Source organism: Alosa sapidissima, chromosome 5 (assembly GCF_018492685.1).
Source record: "Alosa sapidissima isolate fAloSap1 chromosome 5, fAloSap1.pri, whole genome shotgun sequence".
Taxonomy (NCBI): domain Eukaryota; kingdom Metazoa; phylum Chordata; class Actinopteri; order Clupeiformes; family Clupeidae; genus Alosa; species Alosa sapidissima.
This window is the reverse complement of record NC_055961.1, coordinates 38,880,869-38,895,876: the sequence shown is the minus strand read 5'-3', so window position 1 is coordinate 38,895,876 and position 15,008 is coordinate 38,880,869. Positions and strand designations below refer to the sequence as shown.

Sequence of the window (15,008 nt, the reverse complement as noted above, 5' to 3'; positions counted from 1 at the left end):
TGGCGCTAGACTGTCTGTGGTTCAGGCATAAAACTTGCTCAAATTTATTTTTATACTGTCCCGAATCAATGTGCAAAATTTCACAACTTTTTACTGTACGGTTCTATGGGCTGCTATAGACTCCCATGGCGGAAAAAAAGTTGTGTAATAATAAGAAAAGGTAGAATCACTGTGGGTTGCCTCGCAGCTTCTCTGCTTGGCCCCCAACAACAAGTGTGCTGCTTTGCAAGCACACTTAACAACATTTTACAGTTACAAAATTAAAACAAAGTGGGGAGTGCTTTATACAGTCAACCTACCTAATGCAAAGCATACCACTTCTGATCGGGTACGGCAAAAACACAAGGACACAACGTAGCATAGCTGCAGTACACCGTTTCTCCAAACAGGGATCCAAAACACCAATCTCAATAAACCTGCTTAATTACGGCGAAAATCACATACAAACACTAAACTACATTTCTAACTCTGTTACAAAAACAGAAAAATTCTCCATAAAGCTAATAAGAAAAGCTTGGACCACATAACTATGTTACCAAACGTGTGTATGACCTCAACTCTAACTATGACTAATCCCTATTATATATTATATATGTAAAAACCTGAAACACTGACCTGCAGATAGCCTGCATAGACGGATGTGTGTGAACAACATCTTGCCTTGACATAGTTTGAATCAGTCTGTCAACTGGCTTGAGAATGCCAATCTAGTCCTCACTTGTGTGGATGTACTAGGATTTTCAGATTGTGAGTCATAAACTACTGTGTCAACATTGTTTATGTCATTAGCTTTGTCTGTCTGTGTATATTACTAATCTGTGTAGATATAATATTACAATCTGTCCGTGTATATTACTATATTACTAATATATTAATTAAGCTAAACAACAACCCCCATTATAAGGGGCCCCACGCTGATAGCTATATATTACTAATATATGAATTAAGCTTAACCAACTTTAGTGTAAGGCTCCTATGAGGAGTGGTTCATATTGGGATAGGCAGAAGAACAGTTTAATAACAATTAGTTAAATAATAATGTGTCATTAACTTGTGTCAATAATGTGTATATTAACATAGTTTGTAAATAAACATTTAACATTTAAATGATGTAATAAATAACTGTTAATTAGTGCCAAAAAGACATTTAGTTAACTATTAACAAATATTAATACAATATTAGTTAACTAATATATTGTTTTCCATTTGTTAAAACATTAACATACATATTTTATGCAAACAACTAATATTTAATAATGATGAAAAAACTATTAACTTGTTCATCCAGCCGTTCTCTGAGTCTGACAGTAACACTTTTAGCTCTAGCTCATTGAATCAGATTAGACCATTAGCTTATAGGAGAGATGTCTAATCTGATTCAATGAGCTCAGTTGTAAGCGGTGAGGGTTTGTGTCTGCATGCTGCCTAGGGCCTAGGAGAGGTCTACAGGGCAGCCCAGTGATCAGAAGGCAGCCTGGACATACACTATATTGCCAAAAGTATTGGGTCACCTGCCTTGACTCGCATATGAACTTAAGTGACATCCCATTCTTAATCTATAGTGTTCAATATGATGGTCCACCCTTTGCAGCTATAACAGCTTAAACTCTTCTGGGAAGGCTTTCCACAAGGTTTAGGAGTATGTTTAAGGGAATTTTTTACCATTCTTTCAGAAGTGCATTTGTGAGGTCACACACTGATGTTGGACGAGGAGACTGGCTCTGTCTCCGCTCTAATTCATCCCAAAGGTGTTCTATCGGGTTGAGGTCAGGACTCTGTGTAGGCCAGTCAAGTTCATCCACACACTCCTAAACCATGTGGAAAGCCTTACAGTACATTAAATTAATGATTTTCTGTTTTGAAAAAAATGTTTTAAATAATCTGTAAAAAGCAGATGTAAATTATTGGTTTGAATGGTTGAGAAATAAAACAAACACACATACCTGCATTGCCTGGTACACTGAGCAAGGTGCCAATGGAGATAAGGATGGGGTAGGTTAAAAAAATCCCCACATTGACTGACACATTAAATACTGTATAAAGGAGAGATAATGAAACATGAACTCAGTAAATGATGCATTTCCCAGCCTTTTTCACTTAAAAAATTATAATGTCATTTAATTTTCTCAATATTCATTAAATAATAGTTTTAACTAACAATGTTGAATCTATTCACAAAAGATACCTACAACAGGTTACACGTTTATTCTTTGAACATAATGTAATGGAACTACTCAATATTTTCCATGAATGAATTGATCAAAATCACAGCTACAGTACAAGCAGTGCAGCAATAAGACACAGAGCTAAGACATCATGTTCAACTATCACAGCACATCAAAACTGAACACATACAGCTTGGGTGGGATAGTGTGATACTAAGTTTGGTTGTGATTGCTAAAATACTAAATCTTTTGCTTCAATACAAAGAGTAACACTAGTAAAAAATATAGCTGCAAGCAGCAATGAGGGTGCCAAGCAGCCCACAGGCCGGAATTGCCATGGCAAATCGATGCTATTACATCAGACACATGGCTGTAAGCACTCACAGCAAGTTTCATGTCAAGCAACCGAAGATTGGCAGAGATACAAGGTAACTTCCGGTTTTGCAGTTTCCATAGACCTCTGAAGTTTGCCTGCATAAAGTACCCAAAGCTGCCATCTTTGCCCATATAAAGATATCTGGGTGTTAATTGAAGCTAACTACCTATGGCAAGTTGCATTGGTAGTTAGCTCTGGGGTAGCAAAAATCAAAGTGTGCCGTCTTAATGTACCAGAGATCACAACAGAGATCATAGTAGAGGACAAAAGTGTGTACAGCAAAAACGCATTTCCGATTTCTTCGTCCCTGTAAGAGTTGCAATAGGTGCAATAATTCAAAACCCCCATCTTATTTTCCCATAAGAGTTGGCAAATATTTGCATTGGGATCTCCCACAGTATTACCAGACATAAGAAGCAAGTTTTAAAACCAACATCAAGAGTTATCTGTCTTATCTGTAGGAAGAATATTCCATGGCTTCCTGGTCTGGTATTGTCAAATCAGTGGGCATTCGATAAAATCTGGCTAAACATAAGGCATGTTTGTATTGAAAGATTCAGCCAGATCTGCGCAGCACCCACTGATTTAACCATACTGGACCAGTAAGCCATGGAATTTTCAGATACAGGTCTTGTTATAACCTCTCTGTACACTTTCAAAGTTTACAATACTTCGGTTTGCCTGTAGAAACACTCACCACACTACCACAGAAGTGTAATTATATTTTGAGCATCGTTAGTGGTATAAAATAAAGAGATGCACCCATGTTGAATTTTAGGGCCAATAATGATAACCAAAATGTATTGGTTTATTGTGGCCAATACCAATACGATAACTGATAATATTACTTCTGAAAAAAAATTGTGAAAAGTGAATTGGGGACAGCATTTAATAAGCATCATTTAATTGCAGTAATTTAACTCATAATAGTCCTCAATGGTACAGCAGTCAACAAAATAGCTGTAGCCTAGGCCTATGTGTGGCTCCTTTAAGTGAACCTGACGTCAATGAATTGCGAGTGAGTGGCCAGTGACAGTGTATGAATCGTTTTCACGTGGAGTAAACACTCAACGCAGATAAACGGCTAAGCTGGGGAAAAGCTATAGCTACCATATAGCTAGGTTAGCCCTGAAGGGTTTAATAACTTAATGATGACCTGTTGATGACAGGAAAACACGACGTTGGACTGGAGCAACGCGAGCTGAACTGTCACCTGACTTTTTTCCCAAGATGGCGCCCGCTTGTATATGTGAACGATACTGTTTCTAAACTATCTTTTTAATAAACTGTCTGTACACTTACAAAGTTCTCAATGCTTCAGTTTACATGTAGGGCCCTTCATTATGCTACCGTGGAAGTGTGGTGCTATTTTGAGCCTTGTTAGTGGTATAGAAATAGCGATTTCTTTTTACTTTGCGTGTGCCCCGAAGACTAGCGTTATACGCTAATTAGTGGTTTGTGGTAAAACTGGTCACGTTCGATTAGCATGAAAACATATCCCAGAGAACAAACGAACTCGGTACACATGTGTTATTAACCGCTAGGTTCATTTTGTGCCGGAAGTGTCCTTTAAGGATATTCCAATTCAGTCTTTTTTGTTAAATAGCCCACAACTTGCTTAACATGTCATACACTATATTTTTCTCTATATTGTGGAAAATATGATGAAAATTCATTTTTATGTGAATTAAATGAAATTTTGACAAATTTTGGATATACATTTGGAGAGGATTTTCAAACATTGTTCACTACTATATGTATTTTACATCATTTCATGGAACTGATCCTTCTGATTACAATGGTATGTACATATCCCATTGATTGTATGTATTATACTCGATTATACTCAAGAAACGTTTTTTGTGTGAGGAGGTCACACCAAAAGATCCAGCACCAAAAATGGAATGTTCGGCATTGTAAATAATCAGTATAACATCGGTAAATGTAAATACATGTAAATTATAATGATTAGGTCTTGGAAGTCAGGAAAAATATGTAGGCCTAATTATGAAATACTGTTTTCCAGGTGTGCAAAATTATGGAAAGTCTGGAGGTTTTGCTCAATGTAATACATATGCAGAAAAGTCTATAATACTAAAAACTATAAAACTTTTATAAAACTTAAGTAGCCTAAGAATGATTGATGAGTTTGGGAAAACAGTGGGATTTTTTTTTTTGGACCATAAAACTATTTACCATTTAAAAATAGACCTTAAATGTGGTTATTTGTAACATGCTATTGTTTTAAAGCCAAATCGCTATAATTTTAAAGACAGGTTGTGATAGCTATCCAATTGGGAGTTTATAATCAAAAGCAAATGTCATTGAAGACGTCATTAGCGGCCAGAAAAGGAATGCATCATGGTCTGAAACATTCATTAACAATGTTACCATCCAAAGGTACAGTTAGAATGGTGAAAACAAGAACATATTAACAACAAGAATGTTATTTAACAATAGTTTAGTTAAGGCATAACTTGGATGATTACTGTATAATAACGCATAACTATCCAATTTTTTTGTATCAGCAAATCCCTGAACGGTCCACGTCTGTTACTTCCCCAACAGCATGCAAGGCCAGCAGTATAGCCAATTGTTTTCTGTGCTCCCAGTTAGCCATGATTATTGTCATAGCCTACCATGTAGCATTCAGTACACTAGCCTTACCATCTTTTTTGGAATGTGAATTTTTGGAACTGGTCTTCCTGCTGTTTTGATCCTAACTTTCACACTGTAGTTGAATGTATAAAAGGGTTTATTCAATAAAACATGGACAATGTCCTCTAATTCCATTGTACTCTTTATTTCATGAGCAATTAGCAATGTAAAACAAGTTTTCCGTTCAACACAAGATTCTTCGCTGGTCTGCAGATAACGTTCTTGCAGTGTGTAATAACTGATAGCCTCCCCCCTCCAGAGAAGCTAGCTGCTTATTGGTTTACCATTGGCGCTAAATTCCAGAGCCTCTGGCTAGACCCGCCCACTCAAACGGCGGAGCTTCCTCCCTTGCCCATTGAAAACGACGGGATTCACGAGCGGCTGGGGGTCTGATGGACATCAATGAGGGGTTTGAGGAGGAAGCTCCAACAGTAATTTTCAATTGAGATAGGGTGTGTTGTTGGCATTTTGGCCTAGAGGAACGATTTTTGTTCATTCAAAGTGTTCAAATAGTAATATTAACAGTAATTTATCAGATTAGCAATTCACTTTATTTTTTATTTTTCTCTTAAGTTTTAGGGAGGGTGTTCCTCCCTTCCTCAATCAAGGAACCTTCTCTGATCCACAATGATGACATTATTTTGAGGAAGTATAGCCAACCAAGCTCAAGTACAGTAGGTTAGTATAACCAGACCTTACATATGCCTAGTTCGGAAATTAGGGCTTTAAGAAAATATCAGCGCAAATTATCGGCCGTAATTCTGTTATCGGAATGATAATAATATTTTATTTTTTTCACTTATCGGCCAATAATATATCGGCTGCTGGTATATTGTGCATATAGTATATGTCGTATAAAATAGCAACATGGCACCTTGCCCGGTTAGCATTCCTGTAAACTAACTGTTAACTACCACAAATAGACCCTAGGTTGTTTTTACTCCGTATTTACACTTTAATGCTACACTTTGGGGGTATCTTTAAAATCATGCCCCCAGAATGTAGCACTGTAGCTGCCTGGCAGCGCTAGCTGTTGGCTGCAGCAAATCGAGATTCGTAGCACTCACTCCCCATATTGACAGTAGTGACTTCGAGAACCAACGTTTTCCTTTAATGCTTCACCTGTAGTCTCAGCAGTGGAGATGAAGCACAAGTCCTCTCCTCTCTTACGGAATAGTTTCTTGAGTCAGAAGGCACATAACGCATCGATAATGACACCTGCCCAGAATTGCTGATATCAGCCATTTCATCTAGTATGACGGAAAACCATTTGGCGGATTGACATTTGTGAAGAATTGCATTTTGAATCTGTTTCCCACACAATTCAGTTATTGCTTTAGGATGAAGTTTTGAAAGCTTTTTGCGGGAGCGGGGCGGGATGAGAAAGGTGCGTTTGTGGGTGTGGGAGAAATATGTGCGTAAAATTAAATATGAAAATGATTATAGTAGTGTACGTAAGTATAGTTGAGCTGGATGTTCTGTTAGGTAGCATTAAAAAACGGGGTTTAAGCCTAACTGCTGGACAGGCCTAGCCTACTCGTCTACGTTGTTTAAAATCTTTCCTGCTGCTCCGTTGTCACAACTCCCCCACCACCCACCATCCTGGTCACTCCCTGTTTGAACGGTTGCCTTCAGGCAGACGGTACAGATCAATTAACTTATGCAGGGACAAATAGACTCAAACACAGTTTTTATCCAACCACCCTCAATGCTGCAAAAAAATAAAGTGTAATATGGAATTGTGAAATGGATCAATACAATGACAGAAAGTATGCATGTCTGTAGATGTACTGTTTTTATGCAATGAGTGTGTGTTCATACTGTTTTTTTAATGTGATGACTGGGTGTGTATGACTATGACTGGGTGTGTATGACTGTGTGTGTTTATGTATGCTGTTAATGCTGTTATATGTTTCCAACATTACCACTTAAATTATATTTAGACTCATAAATGATGCACTGACGGGAGAGCACTGTAGATTTCATTGTACCTGTGACAATGACAATAAAAGAACTATTGAATTCTACAACTCGAAATTGAAAGTATGACAGAGGAAGAGGGCACCACTAGGCTACTTCAGTGTTTAGTGTCTTTCTAAAGAAAGGTAGCCTACATTCAGAACTAAGAAACTTAAAATCAGACATCTGGCATTCTTTCTTAGTTGTGTATGTCAAGTGCTCCCAGTGCCGGTTCAGACCTCCATGGGGCCCTAAGCAAAATCCTGCTAAGTGGCCACCTGAACTCTGAGGGCCAAAATGTAACCACTTTTTTTAGTCACATCTGACACCAGTGCTCCAAATACAACCATCCTGCCCCATTTTGGATGTCTATGGAAGTTACCGAATATAGTGTTTTTCCCCATAAAATACTAGGAGAAAGAAAAATAATTGTGTGTGAATTACCCTCACAGTTATAAATGCCCAGTTTTAGGGTCTGGACTGCTTGCTTTCGATGCTTGCTGTACATGTTATGAACAAAATTACTAAAACTAACTGCACTTCAGTTATACTACAGTAGGTTACAGTGCAGTAGTCTAGTATTGTCATGTCCACAATACTGCATTTCTGCAGTAAAGTACAGTACTATGAGTATAATGCAAATATTTCAGTAATTTTCAGTGAGGCTGACTGTTCTTGTGTCTGTAGTAGGCTACTTGCCAAGGCTATTAAACTGGCTCCCCCTGATTCCCTCCAATATATTTTCAAGCGTAGACTATTTTAAACAATCATTTTATTACTTCATATAGGCCTAATTTACGATGTGCATCTATTGTCCAGTATGCAGCACAGCAAATCAAAGTTAATACATTGGGCTACTTTCCATTTTGCGATACGTTTATACGTTTAGTTGTAGGCTATCTAAACCAACTAAAGCTTGACTGAAATATTGTAAAACCATTTACTTCTTTTAAAAATGTATGGAAGAGTAAAATCACCGACAGTTTCGACAGGTCCTGTGTTTCTGCTGAAAAACTGCTAGTTTCATCCAAGTTGCACGTTATTATGAACGCATAACAAAAAATGACACATTATTGCAGGGGCGGGCGGGAGCAAGAGAGTGGGTGCGGGACTGAAAAAACAGTCCTGCGCAGACCTCTACATGGAGTCTCATGCAGATTTAAGGACATTTACCTCAAGTTTGCCTATGTGTAACAAGTCTGATGCTTATGCTACTGGGCAACTAACTACCTGGGGCTCATCAGTACTAGCAAAACTAGGGGACGATTCATTTGTCTGGAAAGTGGAGGATAGTAAACAGCAGCCAACAATTGTTGTTGACATTGAGGGAAGACAGGGGAATCGGAGTGAGGGCAATGAGATGAAATTAGATTGCGAGGATGCCGTGCTAGGTTGTGGGCTTTCGGTGATGAATGCTGCCTCGGCTGGCTCCTGCGAGGGGACTGATCAGGTAGCAATGATCATTGCATCGCTGCTAAGGGGTGCTGGAGGAGTGGAGGACTGTGCCTCAGCCTGGCTGCTAGCCGTTTCAGATGGTACCGGAGACGACTCACAAGTAGAGGATGCCTGTGCGTCATTACCTTTAGGTTTTTTGGAAAACATCTGAATTAATTTGTTTGAAGCTTTGTTTACTCACTTTTATACGCACACGGTAGGGTAGAACTACTGACTGATAGTCGCTGTTCTTCAATTAGGAGGGAATCGACACTGATGACACACAGCAAGGTGGAAAAAGATAAAATGTAATTCTTTACCTGCCCAGTAATTAATCAGTTTTCTTAATCACATACACCCCGCCCCGTCCTAAAGCACATATACAAATGACCAACGTCTATACACTCTCTCTGTCTCTTGCACACCTCTGCCCTGCCACCAAGAACACATAAACTGAGTCTTTCTAACACACTCCTCTCTCTCTCTTTCTCTCTCTCCCCGTGGAGCTTGAAAGTACGTGCAGAGCGTATGGCCAACAGTTGTAGGCACCTCTGATGTGAAGCAAACAAAGATTGACTCAAAGATAAAGTCACTTTCAGTTTGGCTTTGCCACCAATTTCAATTGGCTGTGACGGGTGAACTCTCAAGACTATTTAAAATCTATTCGATAACTTTTATCAGGCTTAGTTTATAGATCATTTGTGCCAAGTTTTGAGACGAACAGAAAATAGTTGTGACCAATTTTGATTGGCTGTGATGAGCGAGATGAAAATCCAGTACATTTTGTGAGGCCTGGTCTGAAGATCATCTGTGCCAAATTTGTTGGAGATGGGACCAAATGTTTGGCTTGTGAATTTTTTTTTCTGTTTTTTTGGCATAATTCAATATGATGGCTAGATCGATTAGATTGATGTCACAAGCTGGCATGTGACCTCCATAGTATTACCAGGTGCAGACATGAAACTTGGTGAAGAGAATTATGGGACTGTCTCAAGTCTGTTTGCCAAATTTAACTGTTTACCCGGAAGTTCTATGGGCTACCATAGACTCAGAAATAAGATGCATAGTATGCATAATAAGAAAAAGTAGAAATACTATGTGCCTTCGCAGCTTCACTGTTTGGCCTCCAATAATAGTAAGAAAAGGTAGAAACACAATGGGTGCCTACACAGCTATGTTGCTTGGCCCCCAATTACAGTAGCTAACTAGCATCACTTAAGTCCACCTGGAAATGGTATTAACTGAGCCTAATGCAGAGTAAGGAAAAGAGAAGCAAAAGGTTTGTGCCTCTTTGTACTTGCTCATGAATAAGTACGTCTTACTTTCAATGTACATGAATAACACAATCACTCAATTTAAGGTGGTTTCATGTTCTCAGAAGAATTGTTCTTGTGTCTGTGTAAGGGTGGGCATGCATGCGCACTCACCAAGCCAGAGACCAGCTATTCCACATAAGTATCCCCAGGGCAGTGATGACAAAGAACCACAGTGCTCCATATGAGTGAGGTAGAGTATCAGGGGCACACCAGAGATGAAGATGAAATTAAATAATCCCATTGTAGAGAAGAAATGTGTTGCCTCTCCCAGTCTTCCACTGTCCAAGAACATCTTTAACAGGACCTTTAATATGTCATACACACAGTAATAATCTTATTAAAATATGACATAAACATATAGTACATTTTAACGATACTACATGCCAGAATATTTTAATGTAAAGAATAATCCAGCCTTGAAGGGAAGCAATGTTATATCATTATATGTCAAATCTGGGGGGTTATTGAGTTTTATCCTGAACCCAACCCGCAAATCGCTAATTTTAAGGATAGCCTAAGTAATATGATTGCATCCATATCATGGAATAGCCATGATGTTTCCTTATTTTACAAGAACAGAAGCTCATATAACAAATACAAGTAAGGGCCCTTTTTAATTCATAAGACAATCTAATGTAGGCTAAAACATATTAAACTTGCAATTTAGCCTAAAGCTTCTGGGCTGAAACAACTAAATAAGCAATCCTTTGTTTGAACTTTCTCCCTCTCCCTCTCCCTCACATACACACACTGTGCCTGCAAGCACCCACATGCATGTTTATCCTTCACATTTAACAATGGTGAATTTAGGCTTTTCTTTATTACTATCCCAAATGTTTCACTGGTTTAATTGAGCTACGAATAGGCTAGGCCTACCGCTTAGGGGTAAACAACCCTAATAAAATCAATCACAAATTGATAAGAAGTATGGGGGTGATTTGGCTGCACAATATTATGCTAGGATATAACTATCAACAAAATCGCCTATAATTGGCATCAGAGATGGGGACTCGAGTGTGAGACTTGGACTCGATTCGCATTTAATGGCCTCCTTACACCAAACAACTTTGACAAGATTTGGGAAAGATTCTTGAAAGATTAGAGTCTTTTAGTTAAAAGACAAGAATCAAGAATCTTTCCCAAATCTTGTCAAAGTTGTTTGGTGTAAGGTGGCCATAAGTTGCAAAAACAGTGACTTCAGACTTGACTTGGGACTTCGCCTCTAAAGACTTCAGACGTGACTCGGACTCGTGAACAACCTGTATTTCATGCAATTATTATTCATGTATTTCTGTTTTATTTTATTGGTGCATATACTTTTGAAAACGTATGACATCTTGCATGTCCCTTTTGTACAGAAGCGTATTGCTGCCACACACAAAAAAAGGCTCAGTATCACATAATTACATGAAAAGTTTCTTGTTTAACAATATCTTTTTCACGTTTTAACAAGATATTTATCACATTATTACATAAAAATTATCACGTTATAATGTGAAAATATCATTAGCTTGAAATAAAGTGTAGGTGACCCAGTCACTTACTAATGTGAAAGAGATGTTAAGTTGAGTTTTGCCATGTTAACCTATGGAGACTGACGGCCTGTGGGTCATGAAGGGCACTTATTTGGATGTGTGGTGGCTTTAACCACATAAAAACAGAGTGAAATAACATTTTGTACTATAGAAACATTATATAATTCGAAACATGCATTATTCTAGCTATGTTAATGGAATAGTGCATGCTATTTCCATAACCACGAAATACGTCATATATCACCATGACAGCAATGAGTTATCAGACATGAACCAAGACATATAGCCCAGCAGCAATCTATCTAAAATAACACATACTTGAAGTACCATTCATGGTATGTTGTCAAATACTGAAGTTGTGGGAAGTTTACGTCATTTAAGCTGTATGTTTCATTCGTCCCCCATGCTGTTTCATTTGTCCCAGCCAGGAGGGACGAATGAAACAAAACGCACGTTCGACTTCTCCTTAAATAACTCTTGAACAGTTTTGTTTAGAGCTGTAAATGCAACTGTATTTGACAGAGGACAGATGTAGGATGCTAGTGACAAAATATTAACTTTCAGTGTTTTACGATGTCTTTGTAAATTACGTTTACAGTATAGAGTCTTTATTGTCCTATAAGGATATTCTTTTTCACACATATCATTATTATATTCCATGCAGCCTCATACATATAACATATAACATATAACACACCCCATACCCCCCCCAGTTTCCCTCCCTCCTCAACACCAAACAAGCAAAAAGGTGAACAGTACAGACAACATAAAACAGAAAAGAATAGGGGGGATGGATGATTGTCACAGGAGTTTGTTAAGTGCAGTGATTGCTGAGGGTACAAAACTTTTGCGCTTTTTTCCAGTCCAGGGCTCTATATCTGCGGCCAGATGGGAGTAGGGTGAAGAACCGGTTCAGGGGATCAGGGCTGCTTACTATGGTGCGTGCAAGGCGTGTGGTGGCTGTGTCATTTGCATCAGTGAGGCTGGGGGTGGGAAGCTGTATTATCTTGGATGCTAAGTGTGAGATTTTAATGAGTTTGTTCTTGCTGGTGACATTTAGTATGGTGAAGAAACAGGGAGAGCAATTGAGTAGAAGGGGTTGGATGATGCTTTTGTAGAGTAGCAGAAGGAGATGGGGGGGCAACATACAGTGATCTTAGTTTGTGTATGGCATACAGTCTCTGTTGTGCACGTTTCTGTGTGATGGTGGCATGTTCATTGAAGTTAAGCTTATTGTCAATGGTGAGACCAAGATATTTGTTTAATTAAAAAGTGTTTCATTTGTCCCGGTTCTCCCCTAGGTCTGAAAGGCTTTGTGAATAACTTAATCAGAGACACTCCTAGCTAAATTCTTTTATTTCTATTTAGGAGTACTCCTAGTGGTAAGATAAAAGGCTTTGTGAATATGTCCCCTGGTGTCTAACCCAATGCATAGCCCATTTACACAAAATAATGGTCGAATATTACTGATGATCATTGTTATTGTATTTAAGAACATGCAGTGCGCGTAGGGCACCAAAAACATCTTGCTCGTAAAAAATCATCATACCGCATATTGTGGCGGGTCTGTTATTTAGCCTACTTACTGTAGTAGGCTAAACGCAAACCACAGGCCTTTAGCCTATTTTGGGCAAGCCTGCATTCGAGGCAGGCCTTCTGTTGAAGAATTTTATATAAAGCTTGCGCTAACACCTACCACAGCTGTGGATAGTGTGGCATGCTCACGCGTTATGTCTCCTTCTTGCCAAATTGAAGGCCTATAGCGCAACCATTTACGTCTTCATAAAATAACAACTTGCCAGATATGCCTTCATATCTTTGGGCTTCATTCAGCATTTTGTTCTTCCACCGGAAATGACTCTTCTACATTTGCTGCCTGTGCATCCTTTCTGTTTTTATTGTTTAGAAAACGTTTGACATCTTGAGTTAATGCATTAAACATTGTTTGCTGGTAACCCGCCACAAATAGCCTACAGATTCTTGCGTGCGTACATTCTCTATTCTCTCCAAAATGTGCCCGTTCTATAGGTTGGCCAAGTGCGTAATTCTGCGGCATAAAGCAGATGTAGCCTATTTGTTTATTGTACAGAAAAATAAAAATAACCTGTCAAGCAGTCAATTGACTAGATTGCAGTCAAGAAGTAGGGCAAATTAATTTACGAAACCAAAACGTGGGTCATAGTTGTCTAAGCCTCTATTGCGTAGCCTGTTAAAAACGTCGCTAGATAGTATTAAATCGCCAACAACATTGTTTTCTGCAGAAGCCTACCCTAGGCTACAGTACATATTAATTCTGAACAGTTATTTCTCTAGAATAAATTAGCGTTTGCGATTGACAACGTTGTGATAAGTAGGCTATAACACTAACTTTGCAAAGTTAACTTGAATGCATCAATTTTGAACAAAGTTATGTAGGCTACACCGCGCCCAACACTGACAATAACGTAGACAGCAAATTTAGATATTTTTTCGTTTTGTGGAGCGGCACCGGTAGGCTATCAAAAGCAGATTTCGATTTTCGTTACCACTGTGCAGCCAAGCCTTAAGCCATACCCAAGTAGCCTAAATCGAGGTAATGTTTAATTATGCATGATTTATTTTGTTACTGAATTCGTAGGCTGGGATTCCTCTAGGCAACAATTATGTTTAAAGGTAGCCTCCTGCTTTTTCAGAAGGGGCGGCAGGCAGGCCACTGACAGAGCGATGTACAGTGACAGAGCGACGCACAGTGGCTGAAAGTGGTACTGAAGTTTCACGCAGCGTAATGCGCGACTGAAGTGGCCATTTGAAAGTAATGCCCACTGTATATAGTCACAGGTATCGATAACAAGCTAACCATCGCATAAGTGCTAATGCTGGGAACAGGCAGGCTGCATCTATAGTCATATGGTGTGACAGACTTAGGTTAATATTTCACCAGGTCCGAGGTGATTATGTTTCTTCATATTGCATTGCAGTAGACACCATAACGTTATCCTACAACTGATTTTGATACTCTATTGTTTGGATGGTAGCTACAGAACATGCTTTGAATTCATAATATTTAACAATACAGTGTTAGGGACAGATCAAATGGCCAGAGACGTGACTTAGACTTGTGACAAAAGACTTGAGACTTTACTTGAACTTGCCCCTCAAAGACTTGAGACTTGACTTGGACTCGAGCTCAACTTCAGACTCAACTTGAACTTCCAAGAAATGACTTGTGAACATCTCTGATTGGCATACAAGCTATTGTAAAAGCCTGTTGAGTGTGAAGAGATACTTTACGTCATGTGTGGTATGTTATAAGTTTGGTAATACAAATAATTGACAGTTAAGACCCTTTTCATGTATATATGTGTTTGAGACAGAGTGGGGAAGAGAAGGTGGATATCCCACTTTTAGCCAACATGCAGTTCGGCACATACTTCGGACTTAGGCCCTGTTTAGACAACAACAGAAACGAAGCAACCGGTGATGTTTTTCTGCGTTTGACCCGTCATTTAGACGCAAACGGAGGTTTTATCCCCCAGCAAACAGAGTTTTTAAAAACTCCGGGCTTATCATTTTTTGGGAAAACTCA

General features: G+C 38.8%; 1 protein-coding gene across 1 annotated transcript in view; it reads right to left on the bottom strand.

Moving 5' to 3' along the window:
* Positions 1-15,008, bottom strand: part of slc35f4 (solute carrier family 35 member F4) — a 150,414-nt gene that overhangs the window by 42,828 nt on the left and 92,578 nt on the right. Inside the window, exons 6-7 of the mRNA XM_042091349.1 lie at positions 10,020-10,212; positions 1,944-2,033 (exon numbers count right to left, since the gene is read on the bottom strand). Coding sequence (XP_041947283.1) covers positions 1,944-2,033; positions 10,020-10,212 — 283 coding nt within the window. The remainder of the gene's footprint in view (positions 1-1,943; positions 2,034-10,019; positions 10,213-15,008) is intronic.